The 15,006-nt window shown below is 40.3% G+C and overlaps 1 protein-coding gene across 1 annotated transcript; it reads left to right on the top strand.

Moving 5' to 3' along the window:
* Positions 1-13,913: 13,913 nt before the first annotated feature.
* LOC138907284 (uncharacterized) lies at positions 13,914-14,516 on the top strand. The gene is made up of 2 exons (XM_070197875.1): positions 13,914-14,088; positions 14,212-14,516. Exons 1-2 carry the CDS (start codon positions 13,914-13,916, stop codon positions 14,514-14,516), a joined length of 480 nt encoding a protein of 159 aa, XP_070053976.1.
* Positions 14,517-15,006: the final 490 nt, after the last annotated feature.

The following is a 15,006-nucleotide window of genomic DNA, read 5'->3' as shown; positions in this document are numbered from 1 at the left end:
TGAAATTTGCTTCAAAAATCGCTTCAATCCGAGTCCCACATCTCAAAATATGAAGAAAGAACCAAAACCTCAATTTTTATAACTCTGCCCAGCTATTCCGCATTTGCGGTAAAATTGTTATATCTGCGACCACCGCTTCTGCGGAACAGCCTCACTCAGCAAAACCTCGCACCTGCAGTCCTTAAGCTGCTTCTGCGCACTTGAACCGCATCTGCGGTTGCGCAGGTGCGTCCAAGCACCCGCACCTGCGATCCTCACGCCTAGCTCCCTTTCTCGCTTCTGCGATGGCACTGCCGCTTTTGCGGCTCCGCGCATGCGCTCAACACTCCGCAGGTGCGGTCATACCAGAACCAGAAAATCTTCAGCAATGCAACATGGAATAAAAATGATCTGAACCTTATCCGAAACTCACCCGAGCCACTCGGGACCCCGTCCAAATATACCAACAAGTCCCGTAACGTAATACGGACCGAATCGAGGCCTCAAAACACACATAACAACATCGAAACGATGAATCACACCTCAATTCGAAATAATTGAACTTTGAAACTTTAACTTTCATAACCGATGTCGAAACCTATCAAATCGAAATCGAAATCCAACCCCGATATAAAAAAGTCCACTCCCGGTCAAACTTTCCAAAATTCCAACTTTCGCCATTTTAAGCAAAATTCTACTACGGACCTCCAAACCACAATTTGGACGCGCTTCTAAGTTCAAAATCACCCAACGGAGCTAACAGAACCATTAGAAAATCCAATCTGAGGTCAAATACTAAAAAGTCAAAACTTGGTCAAACCTTTTAAATTTAAAGCTTCTAGGTGAGAATCATTCCTCCAAATCAATTCTGAATAACTTGAAAGCCAAAACCGACGATTCACATAAGTCATAATACATCCTATGGAGCTACTCATGCCCTCAAACAACCGAGCGAAGTGCAAATGCTCAAAATGACCGGTCGGGTCGTTACACGACCCAATATACTCCGTAAGTGTCGAGCCTAACTTCGATGAGGTAGTGACGAGACTATGACAAGACACCCACGTAATTAAATTTGTACGAACACACACACACACACACACACACACACATATATATATATATATATATATATATATACACACACACACACACACACACACATACAAAATAACAACAAAAGCAGAAATTAACAATGTACAATTGGGAGGGGACATGCGAAAGGGGGAACAGATGCGATAACTACGATAGGTATGCCATCATGTGATAGCCAAATAGATCGTCAACCAATGAAGACAGAATAACAAATTGTACAAAGATGGCACGACATCACCCTTCGTGCTTTTTCTCTCATCCTTACCATAAAATGATGACATAAGTAAAATGAAATGGCACGGCATCACCCTTCATGCTTTTACTCTCGATCTCCCCATGTAACAATGAATAATTGGGAAGAATGGCATGATATCACTAGTTTAAACATTTAAATTACTAGTTTTCAACAAGTTACGTTAAATCAAGCTAAGGACTTTCGAAATTTGATTCCGGACATACGCCCAAGTCCCAAATCATGATACGGACCCAACGGAACCGTCAAAATACTGATCCAGGTCCGTTTACACAAAACGTTGATCGTAGTCAACTCAAATGAGTTTTAAGGCACGATTTCACATTTTTATAAATTTCCTCATAAAAACTTTTCGTAAAAAGGATGAGGACTATGCACGTAAATCGAGGAAGGCTAAACGGAGCTATCCGAGGTCTCGGAGTACAAAAACAAAGGATAAAATTATAAATGACCTATCAGTTTATCCTATTCTCCACATCTAAAACAAATATTCGTCCTCGAACGGACATAGAAATGTACCTAGACTGGTGAAAAGGTGTGGGTATCTACTCCGCATATCGGACTCGGACTCCCACGTGACTGCACTCGTACTGAAGGATAACTCTTAGAACACAACTATCAGACCTACTGAGCTAGAATAGCCACCAGCTCCTCCTCATAAGTCAAATCCTTGTCCAAATGGACTGAGCTGAAATCTAATACATGGGACAGATCACCGTGATACTTCTGGAGCATGGACACATGGAACACCGGATAGACTGCTGATAAACTAGGTGGAAATGCGAGCTTGTAGGCCACCTCACCAACTCTCTCAAGAATCTCAAAGGGTCTGATATACTTAGGGCTCAACTTGCCTTTCTTCCCGAACCTCATCACACCCTTTATGGGTGAAACCTGGAGCAATACCCTCTCTCTAACCATGAATGCACCATCACAAACTCTACGGTCGGTATAACTCTTCTGCCTAGACTAAATGGTGCGAAGTCGATCCTGAATAATCTTGACCTTATCCAAGGCATCTTGTATCAAATCGGTACCCAACAATCGAGCCTCTCCCAGCTTGAACCATCCAACTGGCGAACGACACCGCCTCCCGTATAATGCCTCATAGGGAGCCATCTGAATGCTCGACTGGTAGCTGTTGTTGTAGGCAAACTCCACAAGCGGCAAGAACTGATCCCAAGAACCCCTGAAATCCATGACGCAAGCACGAAGCATATCCTCCAATACCTGAATAGTGCGCTCGAACTGCCTGTCCATCTGGGGGTGAAATGATGTACTCAACTCAACCCGTGTGCCTAATTCACACTGTACGGCCCTCCAGAAGTGCGAGGTGAACTGCGTACCTCGATTAGAAATGATAGACACGGGCGCACCATGAAGACGGACGATCTCGCGGATGTAGATCTCAGCTAACCTCTCTAAAAAATAGGTAAAGCTATTGGAATGAAATGTGCCGACTTGGTCAACCTGTCCACAATGACCCATACCGCGTCGAACTTCTTCTGAGTTCGTGTGAGTCCAACAATAAAATCCATAGTGCTACGCTCCCACTTTAACTCAGGAATCTCTAGCCTCTACAGCAAACCACCAAGCCTCTGATGCTCGTATTTTACTTGCTGACAATTTAGACACTGAGCTACATATGCAACTATATCCTTCTTTATCGTCTTCCCCCAATAATGATGCCACAATCCTAATACATCTTGGCGGCACCCGGATGAATAGAATACCAGGAACTGTGGGCCTCCTCTATAATCAACTCACGAAGCCTATCCACATTGGGCACACAAATACGACCATGCATCTGTGGAACCCCATCATCTCCAACCGTAACCTTCTTGGCACCACCGTGTCCTTAAGGACAAGCAAATGGGGATCATCACACTGACGCTCTCTGATGTGCTCATATAAGGAAGGCCGAGAGATTGTGCAAGCTAGCACATGACTGGGCTATGAAATAGCTAACCTCACGAACAGATTGGCCAAAGCCTGAACATCTGCTGCAAGCGGCCTCTCGCCAACTGGAATATAAGCAAGGCTACCCATACTCACAGCCTTTCTACTCAAGGCATCGGCCACCATATTGGCCTTCCCGGAATGATACAAAATAGTGATATTATAGTCTTTCAATAACCTTAACCACCTCATCTGCCTCAAGTTGAGATCCTTTTGCTTGAACAAATACTGTAGACTCCGATGATCCGTGAATACCTCGCATGACACGCCGTAAAGATAGTGCCTCCAAATCTTCAGCGCATGAACAATGGTTGCCAACTCTAAGTCATGAACATGGTAATTCTTCTCATGAACCTTCAACTGCCGCGATGCGTATGCAATCACCATACCATCCTACATCAATACTGCACTGAGCCCAATATAAGATGCATCACAATACACCATTTAAGATCCTGAACCTGTGAACAACACCAACACTGGCACCATAGTCAAAGTAGTTTTGAGCTTCTGAAATCTCAACTCGTACTCATCTGACATCTGAATGGGGCACCCTTCTGGGTCAGTCTAGTCAATGGGGCTGTTATGGATGAAAACCCCTCCACGAACCAGCAATAATAACCCACCAAACCCAGGAAACTACGGACCTCTATAGCTGAAGTAGGTCTAGGCCAGTTTTGAACTACCTCAATCTTCTTAGGATCCACCTTTATACCCTTATGCCAATACAACGTGCCCCAAAAAGGTTACTGACTCTAACCAAAACTCATATTTTGACAACTTGGCATACAACTGGCTATCTCTTAGGGTCTGAAGTATAATCCGAAGATGCTGCTCATGCTCCTCTCGATTGCGGGAGTAGATCAAGATATCATCAATGAATACAATCACGAAAGAATCCAAAGAGAGCTTGAATACCCGGTTCATCAAATCCATAAATGCTGTTGGGGCATTTGTCAGACCCAAATGATATCACTAGGAACTCATAATGCCCATACCGAGTCCGAAAAGTCGTCTTAGGGACATCGAATGACCTAATTTTCAACTGGTGGTAGCCAGACCTCAAATCAATCTTCAAAAATACCTTGGAACCCTGAAGCTGATCAAATAACTCATCAATCCCTGGCAACGAATACTTGTTCTTGATAGTGATTTTGTTCATCTGCAGATAGTCTATACACATCCACATCGACCCATATTTCTTCTTCACGAACAATACGAGTGTACCCCAGGGCGAGATACTAGGTTTAGTAAATCCCTTATCCAGCAAATCTTACAACTGCTCCTTCAATTCCTTCAACTCCGACGGGGCTATGCGGTATGGTGGAATAGAAATGGGCTGAGTGCCCGGAGCCAAATCAATACAGAAGTTAATATCTCTGTCGGGTGGCATCCCCGTCAGATATGTACAAAACACCTTTAGAAACTCACGCACAACATGTACTGAATCCATGGAAGGAACCTCCATACTCGAATCATGAATATAGGCCAAATAAGCTAGACATCCCTTCTCGACCATACGTCGAGCCTTCACATAAGAAATAACCCTGCTTGTAGAATTGCCAGGATTCCCCCCCCCACCACTCTAATCGAGGCAACCCCTACATGGCTAAGGTCACCGTCTTGGCGTGGCAGTCCAATATAGCATGATAAGGTGACATCCAATCCATAACCAAGATAACATCAAAATCCACTATATCAAGAAGTTGAAGATCTACGCTAGTCTCAAGACTCCCAATAATAATCACACACGAGCGATAGACACGATCTACAATAATAGAATCTATCACAGGCGTGGACACATACACAGGAGCACTCAAAGAATCACGAGGCACAACCAGATATGAAGCAAAATAGGATGACACGTAGGAATAAGTAGAGCCCAGATCAAATAGAACTGAAGCATCTCTATGGCAAACTGGAACAATACCTATGATAACGGCATCAGATGACTCGGCCTCATGCCTAGCTGGAAAAACATAACATCGGGGCTGGGCCCCACCACTCTAAACTGGGCCCCACCACTCTAAACTACATCTTCAGGACGACCTCTAGCTGGTTGGCCTCCACCTCTAACGGCCTCATCTCCAGCTCTAACGGCCTAACCTCTACCTCTAATGGCCTGACCTCTACCTTTGGCTGCATGAACCCTACCTCTAGCTGGCTGGGCGGGCGGTGGAGCAATTAGTGCCAGAATTATGGCATGAAACCCTGCTGCTGCACGTTGCCCTATGACTTGAGGCAAAATCTAGCAATGTGCCTAGGATCCCCACAAGTATAACAAGCCCTCGGTTGCTGTGACTGCTGACCTTAGAACTGGCCCTGTCAACCTGGGTAACCACTCTGATAACACTAGATCAGAGGTACACTAATAGGAGCTGGTGGTGCACTGTAGGCTAGCTGCTCAGGATGAGACACATAAGGACCCCGACTGCCCGAAGTACCGCGGGATGCCTAAAGCGCTGACTGAAATGGCCTGGGAGGATGACCTTTACCAAAAGTACCCCTGCCTCCAAATGAGGCATCACTGAAACTACCGGAATGACGAGGCCTCTTATAAGACATCAACCCACTCTCCTGAGTACGAACCATCTCGATCCATCTAGCAATATCTATAACCATATGGAAAGAAATATCACTTCCGGTCTCATTGGCCATTTGTATCTTGATAGTGTAAGTGAGCCCATCAATAAATCTCCTCCCCCTCCCCCTCTCAGTAGGAAACAAGATAATGGCATGGCGAGCTAGATCCACAAATCGAGTCTCGTACTGGATAACAGTCATACTACACTGCTGAAGACGCTTAAAATGCCTGCGATACTCCTCTCTCAGAGTGACAGGAATGAACTTCTCTAGAAATAACTGTGAGACTGATCCCAGGTAAGTGCAGGCGACCGAATTGATCTAGTCAACATATAATATCTCCACCACCTCTTGGCAGAACTAGTCATCTGAAACACTGCGAAATCGACCCCATTGGTCTCAACTATACTCATGTTCCACAGCACCTCGTGGCAGTGATTTAGATAATCTGTGGCTCCTTAGAAGGTGCACCACTGAAATGAACAAGAAAGAGCTTGGTAAACTTGTCCAACCTCAACAAAGCCTCAGAAGACATAGCGGGCCTCTCACCGGCCTGTGCCGCAACAATCAGCTGAACCACCCCAACTTGTGGTGCTGTTAGAGTATGATGCTAGGGAGCCGCCTGCTCCGGAGTGTGAGTATGGGGAGTTTGTGCTTCTCCCCCAGCCCGAGAGACGGCTGGTGCCACCGGGAATGTACCAGTCTGGGCCACATTCTCCATAAGGCCCACCAAACAGACTACAACGTCCTGAATCTCTAGAGGGGCTATGAACCCCTCCGGAATCTGAGCTGGTCCGACAAGTACCGTCTGAGCTGGAACCTCCTCCTCGCAATCAATCTGAGGCTCCATTGTGGGTGCTGCTGCTCGAGCTCTAGGCCGAGCTCTACCTCGGCCTCGGCCTCGGCCTCGACCTCTTCCCCTGGTAGTAGCTGCCACAGGGGGCTCCGGCTTCTGCCAGGCTGTAGATGCAGTGCGTGTTCTTGTTATCTGCAAGGGAACAAGAATAGAATGGTTCAATTATCAATTATGGAATAAAACTGCACGATAGAGAAAAAAGAAGTGAAATTTTTCCTGAACTCCACAGCCTCTGGAAGATAAGTACAGACATCTCCGTACCGATCTTCCAGACTCTACTAAGCTTGCTCGTGACTCGGGAGACCTAGGCAACCTAGTACTCTAATACCAAAGTGTCAAGTAGCATCAATATATGTGACCAGATGTCCATAAAATATGCATGGGATTATCCGCTTGAGTGAGATTTTTTATTGTCACGACCCGGAATCCCAACCTCGGGGTCGTGATAGCGCCTAACATCCACTTGCTAGGCAAGCCGACGTGACATAGTTAAATAACCAAATTTTAACAGTTTAAACAAAATAATGAAAAATAACGATAAATGGGAATTCTATCTAATACAACACCAGCATAAATCATGTAATAATATCTACTCCTAAAGATCCGGAGTCACGAGTAAACGAGCAACTAGAAGTTCTACAACAGAATCTGAAATAAATATAACTGTTTCAAAAGAAATAAACAGTAAAAGAGGAAAGAGGAAGGGGACTCCAAAGTCTGCATACGCCAGCATATCTACCTTAAGTCTCCGTAGGCAATGATCCGAGCTGACGCACCTCACGCACTACTGGGACCAATACCAAAATCTCCATAAGAAGTGCAGAAGTGTAGTACGAATACAACCGACCCAATGTACTCCGTAAGTGTCGAGTCTAACCTCGACGAGGTAGTGAGGAGGCTATGATAGGACACTCAAGTAATTAAATATGTACGAATACACACACACACACACACACACACACACACACACATATATATATATATATATATATATATATATATATATATATACACACACACACACACACATACAAAAACAGAAATTAACAATGTACAATTGGGAAGGGATATGCGAAAGGGGGAAAATATGCGATAACTACGACAGGTATGCCATTAGGTGATAGCCAAATAGATCGTCAATCAATGAAGACAGAATAACAAATGGTATAAGGATGGAACGGTATCACCCTTCGTGCTTTTACTCTCATCCTTACCATGAAGTGATCACATAAGTAAAATAAAAATGGCACGACATCACCCTTCATGCTTTTACTCTCGATCTCCCCATGTAACAATGAATAATTGGGAAGAATGGCACGACATACCCTTTGTGCTTTTACTCTCGATCTCACCATGTAACAATGAATAAATGATATAAATGGCACGGCATCACTCTTCGTGCTTTGATTCTCTTCCTCACTATGTATTAATCAATAAATGCAATGGCACAATATCACCCTTCGTGCTTTAACACTCTACCTTACCATGCAGTAAAGGTAATATAAATTCGGGAGATAAATAATGCGGAGAATGTGCTTTACGTCAAATATGATGCCAAGATACCAAACTTCAACTTCCAAAATGCTCAACAATTACTAACTAAGCAATAATCATGGAAGGAATGATCAAATAAGTAATAATCTAACCTAAGCATGTATATCATAATTAAAAAGGCAACAAATCACAAGGAAACAAGTTCAACCCGCTTGCTTTATCCCAACAGCAACGCATAAATGCCCGTCACCTCACATATACGTTGTACCCACACGTTAATCACATAGCAAATAGGCAAACAAGTCCTAATCCCTCAAGTCAAGGTTAACCACGATACTTACCTCGCTCCACAATCAAATCAAAGATCAAACGGGGCCTTTCCTATAAAATTCGCCTCCAACCAATCGAATGTAACCAAAATCGACTCAATAACATCAAACGATGCTAGGGAAATCAATTACAATACATAAAGTTATGATCTTTACTCTTTTCTCAAAAAGTCAACAAAAGTTAACCCCGGGCCGACTTGGTCAAAACGCAAGGTTCGGACCAAAACCCAATTATCCAATCACCCTCGAGCTCGGTTAAGTAATTAGTTTCGAAATCCAACCTCAATTCGAGGTCTAAATCTCAAATTTAAAAAAACCTCTAATTCTACCGAAATCCTTAATTTCTACCATGAAAACCCTAGATTTGATGTTGAAAACTTATGAAATGTAATGGGTAATTGAAAAGAAATAGATTAAAGTAATTTAGGAAGAAAATCTCTTGAAAGAATCGCCTCTAGGGTGTTTAGGGTTAAGAGTTTGTGAAAAATGAGCTAAATCCCGCATTCTCAACTTTTTATCCAGACGTAGATGTCGCAAATGCGACCTAGGGTTCGCATCCCACACCTCTGTTGTCATTGCAAATGTGACGATTTGTTCGCATTTGCGAACATGGACCCTCCGCAAAAGCGACTTAGTGATCGCAATTGCGACCAACACCCAGGCCAAGCCAGGCCATCTGAGCACCAGTAAAAATCTGATCACTTATGAACTCTCCGAAATACGTCCGAAACTCACCTGAGCCCTCGGGGCTCTAGACCAAACATGTACACAAGTCCAAAAATATCATAAGAACTCGCTCGCACGATCAAAACCCTAAAATAATACCTAGAACCACGAATCGGACACCAAAACGAATGAAATTTTCAATGAAACTAAAGAACATGCAATTTCACAACCGAACGTTCGAATCACGTCAAACAAACTCCATTTTGCACCAAATTTTGCAGACAAGTTCCGGAACAAAAATCCGAACCCGGTAGCAACAAAGTCATCCTACGTTCAAACTTAAGAATTCTTTAAACATTTAAATTTCTAGTTTTCAACAAATTACGTCAAATCAAGCTAGGGACTTCCGAATTCGATTCCGGGCATACGCTCAAGTCCCAAATCACGATACAGACCCACCAGGATCGTCAAAATACTGATCCGGATCTGTTTACATAAAACGTTGACCGTAGTCAACTCAAATGAGTTTTAAGGTACGATTTTACATTTTCACAAATTTTCTCATAAAAACTTTTCGAAAAAAGGACGCGGACTATGGACGCAAATCGAAAAAGGATAAACGGAGCTATTCGAGGTCTCGTAGCACATAAATGAAGGATAAAATTATAAATGACCTATCATGTCATCACATTTATCCTAGTCGGAGGAGAAATTGCTTCGAAGGAAAAAAAGACAATTCGATTGAATATTTATATTTAGATTCTTTTATCTGTTAGAAAAAGTGATTTTCTCCATATGACACTTGGCTTGACCTCATGCTTCACTATTATTCTTTTAATATAATATATGAAGGTATCTTATTATTTTCGTTAAAAAAAAAAAAGGTAAGTATCTTTAAACTCAAATTCAAAAAGAGTAATTAATTTTAAACAACAAGTAATGCATTTTAAAAAAAAAAAATTAAATTCAAAAAGAAACTGATTATTATCTAACCTAACTAACTTTGTCCTAAATTACCAAGTAGCCTATTGTGAGGCTGCTACTTGGCTTAATGCGGAGTTTGTTTCCTCTTCTTTTAATAATATATAGATTAATCTCAAGTCGGCACAAGATTTAAGAGTATTTCAACTCAAGGTGCAAACTTTTCATTTTTCTCTATTTTGCTTATAAATTGTTAAGCCTAAGATCCTATTTTATACTATTATGTGGTATCAGAGCCTTAAGTTGTTGGCTTATTAATTAAGAAATAATTTAACATGATATTATATTTTTTGACTATATATGCAATTCATCTTGAAGACGACCAATTTTAGTCCTTTTAGTTTGTAGGAGTCAATTTACTAGGATGTAACTTCTCATATATTGCTCAAATATATTGAACATAAATAAAATATTATACTAGCTTGTAATAGATATATTTCTAGACAATGATCCAACCACCATGCTTCTTTAGTATGTTGATTACAGAGGTGGTTTCACTATGAGGCAAGTCATACGATTGTAGAACTTTGAAGTTGTGCCTTCAATGCCACCTTTTTTTTTTGGTAATTAAAAGATTTTTATTACCAAGAAAAATATTTACATACAAAGAAAAAACTTCACACCGGCCAAAGTTGGACATGAGGCCCCATCTCAAGTGCAACAACTATAAACTACTGAGCATAAAGGGAGAATACATAAATACCCCTTCAACTATCAGCTTTTTCTCAAAGAGACACTTTAAGTTTGCAAGGATGCTAGTACCACTTAACTAATTAGAAGTGGTGTTAATACCACCTTTTATGTCAACTTGGCACATGTTGCGTTTTGCACAAGACTGTAGCGCGTAAAAGATAAAAACTACAACCCAAATTAGTGCATATTTGCTAGGTAACCTCCCAACTTAACCAATTAGTCCACATTAGTCCAAATCTCTTCCTCTGCAAATCATTCCACCCGTCATTGGAGCCAGGGGCGGCCCAACCTCATCGGAGGCCTAAAGCAAAATCTTAATAAGAGGCCTTAATATATATAAAAATTTTATATATATATATATATATATATATATATATATATATATATATATATATATTATTTAATGAATATCATTTTTAAAAAAATTAGACAAGTGAGGATGTGGAATTAAAAAAAATGAGAACTTAGTTTTATAAAATTCAGAAAATTAAATATATTTAACGTTGATTGCATCACAACTGAAATGGGAGAACCCAGAAAACATAAGTGACTCCTTTTTTTTAGTAAGTCCCTTTCTATATTTGATAACAATTCAACTTTAGATTTTTCTTTTTACCATTAATGAGATAATTTCTAGCCCAAAAACTTCTATGATTTATTTAAGATTACAAGTTTCAAAAGCCTTCCTTTATTTCATAAAATCCATGTCCAGTCAAATACTTTCATACAAATTGGGACGGAGAGAATATAATTTATGTTAGAAAAATAAATAATAAGTTAGATTATTAGATATAGTTACGTGACCAACTAATGAATAGAGAAATATAATTAATTAAAAAAAATAAAATAAGATTGACAGAAAACTATTTTAGTTATATTAATTAGAGGAAGAAATCAAGTTATTAAAAATTAATATGACAATAAAGAAATAAATTTATCAAAAATAAAAGATAATTATATAAATAATATACTACTATATATAAAAAAAATACTAATAATTTTGGGGCCTTGAATATTTGGGGGCCGCCCCTGATTGGAGCTAAATTTTCGCTTCAGCCATTTAGGTCATTTCTTCTCAAACCAAACATAGAAATAACCATGGATATTTATATTCTCAACGAACATATCCACATAGAAGGTTGTACAACAGTTAAAAACTTATAAATCTATACTAATGAGCTTCAGCAAGTGTTCTCACTGGCCAGAAAATCGAACTCCGGCGATCCCCTTTTTCTCTGAAGAACTTCTTTCCTGATCTTATATCCTCTATCATCTGCTCGGTGCTCATCTCTTAGAAGACTCCAAAGAGAAATTTTCTACCACCGTTATTGAAATCATCAACCACGACAATTGTGATTATCGAATATGTCCGGCGACCGATTGCAGTTGATGACTTGAACAGATATATGATGGCAGTGCCTCTATATTCCAGAAGCTAGAAAAGACGAATATTTCTTGCTAATAGTTCTTGGCTTTTTCTGACTATTTTTTTCGGCGAAGGTGATTTATCATTTGTTACATAGCTATGGTGATGGTTCCTGCTAGATTGTGGTGGGACTGTGGAGTTGCTAAGGGATGGTGTATTTTTGGGAATAATTTGGTGAAGAAAAGGAGAAGAGCAGTAGGGGTCCCGTCATTCACAGGTTGGGGATGAAGCTTTTGGTATGGGGAGAAAAGAGAAATGGAAACCCACCTTGAAGAAGAAAACAAAAAGTCTAAAACGAAAATAGAAACAGAAAATAAAAAAGAAAATTAACGTGTAAAAATAAGAGCAACGCGTAAGTTGCACTGCCTTTGCTTTTATCTGGTTTTGGTCTCTCGGGATGGTATTAACACCACTTATAACTAGTTAAGGGAGTTATTAGGACCCTTACAAACTTTAAGTGTCTCTTTGAAAAAAAGCTCATAGTTCAAGGGGGTTCTTATGTATTATCTATAATAAACGAAACAAATGATATCACCTCCTAATATCAACTTAGCTAGCTAAGGGTACAAAACTAGTAAGAATAGAAGCTCAAATTTTGCAACTGCCCGAGTAAGATTGCCTTCCAACAACGAACTTCTTGGACTACCATCCTAACAATATATGCGACATTTCTCTTCTTGTTCTGAAAGATCCTATAATATCCTGTGGATTCAAAATATAAATTCTACGATTTTTTTAATATTGTTAGCCTTGGGCCTATTATATTCTTAAATTTAAGGGTTCACATCATTATTTTAAAAATTTTAGTAAAATATTTACGCATAAATTTGTGCTCTGCTTCTAAAGTATTAAGTTCGTGTAAATTCGATACCTCAAAGCTTCATGCGCCTCTACCATCCCGATAACATAAATTCTGGCAGCCAGGGCATGCATTATGTAGATTTCAGCAGAAGCAATTTTGCCATGTGCATTAGTTCTTACCCATTTAAGCTCATCTGTCCACTCAATTGTATTTCTTTTGATCCCTTGCCATTGGAGCGTCTTCAGCCATATAGAAGATGACACAACACACTTAAAGGAAAAGATGTTGAAGATAATAATATACATGTATCTTTTACCATGTTAGTCTAGGAGTTGTTGTATATTACCCTTCGTATTCTTGTCTCTTACACTTATGTACTGCTTTATAAATACAATGAAAATCCCAAACATTATTATGGGGCAATATTATATCATGGTATAAGCCTAAAGATTCTACCCTAACCCTATTTAGCGCTGAAGCACGTCTTGCGTTCTCCACGTTTTTCCTTCTCTGTTGCTTAATTGTCTTCTTTTTGCTATCAAGCAGCTTATTTAATTAATACTTTCCATTGTTACTTTATAGATTTTTTATACTCTTTTAACTTTCTTGTGTGCCCCACATTACATACTATAGTTCTTCACCTTTTGACTTTTCTTCTTTAAACCACTAGATACAAAATTGTTCTTCACCTTTTCTTTTCCCCTCCGGTCGATTCTCATATTAAAAAAAAAGGGAAGCCCATCTCTCGTTATTTAGTTCTTTCAATTTCATTTCTTGCTACATATTCTTTTTCTATTAATATGGCTGGGACTGCTTTTTCTGCGCATATTAAGGATCTTGTTACTGAAGTTTTACATCAAACTAATTATCTTAAATGGGTACATCTCATTCAACTTGTTATTGAGATGTATGATTTGTTTGGTCACATTGATGGTTCTGAATCACATCTTCCTGAATTTAATGTTTCTTCCGATGGTACTTCCAAGTCAGTTAACCCTGCCTTTGTTATGTAGAGAAAGCAAGACCGTCTTCTTCTTACCTGGATTCAGGCAACAATTTACAATGACCTTATTCCTCTATTATATCATTGTTCTACAGTTGCAGATGCTTGGATCACATTAAAAAATTACTTTTTCCATCAATCCACAGCGAGAGAAATGCAGTACAAGCATCAATTACATACAATCAAAAAAGAAGATCTCTCTACAGATGCTTATATGTCTAAGATTCAGGAATTAGCTGATTGCCTCCACTCTATTGGTCGTTGTGTTAATGACTCTGAATTGGTTCGATGTGATCTGAATGGACTTCCGTTGTCTTATGACTCCTTTGTGATCATGGCCTCGCACATGAGTCCTGCTCCTCGACATTCTGAGTTGTGGATGATGCTTCTTACTCATTAGGCTTGTACTTTGCCTTCTCCTAATCTAGTATCACCTACTACATCTTTGGTTACTACAATAGCTGACCCTCTTTCCTCTACTTCCTCAGGATATCATGGACGTGGTCATGGTCGTGGTCGCGGTCGCGGAGGTGGCCGTCGTCATGCTCAAGATTATGATCGTGGCATTATTTCACAGTTTCATTATACCCCGTCACCTACCCCAGTTTCTCGTGGTGGTCCTTTCCAGCATTCTACCTCTGGTCGTGGTGTCTTGGCTCCCTCACCTTATCACTTGCCTGCATTTGTGGCTCCTACTCCCACTTTTACTACTGTGATTTGTCAGATTTGTGATCTTTCTGGTCATACGGCATTTGCCTGTCCTCAACACCATAACCATGCTTATACTGCTCCTAGTCTTCAGGCGAATATGCCAGCACTCTCATTGCAGTCCCCTCCAGACAAGAATTGGTACTTGTATTCTGGTGCAACCGCACACATGACTAATAATC

Source organism: Nicotiana tomentosiformis, chromosome 3 (genome assembly GCF_000390325.3).
Source record: "Nicotiana tomentosiformis chromosome 3, ASM39032v3, whole genome shotgun sequence".
NCBI classification, from domain to species: Eukaryota; Viridiplantae; Streptophyta; class Magnoliopsida; order Solanales; family Solanaceae; genus Nicotiana; species Nicotiana tomentosiformis.
This window is presented reverse-complemented; position numbering and strand designations above follow the sequence as displayed.

Excerpts from the sequence above, each read along its gene's own strand:
- LOC138907284 (XM_070197875.1), top strand. The coding sequence starts at position 13,914 with ATGGCTGGGACTGCTTTTTCTGCGCATATTAAGGATCTTGTTACTGAA. Across the intron at positions 14,089-14,211 it reads ATTTAATGTTTCTTCCGATG|TTGCAGATGCTTGGATCACA; the intron begins GTACTTCCAAGT and ends ATTGTTCTACAG.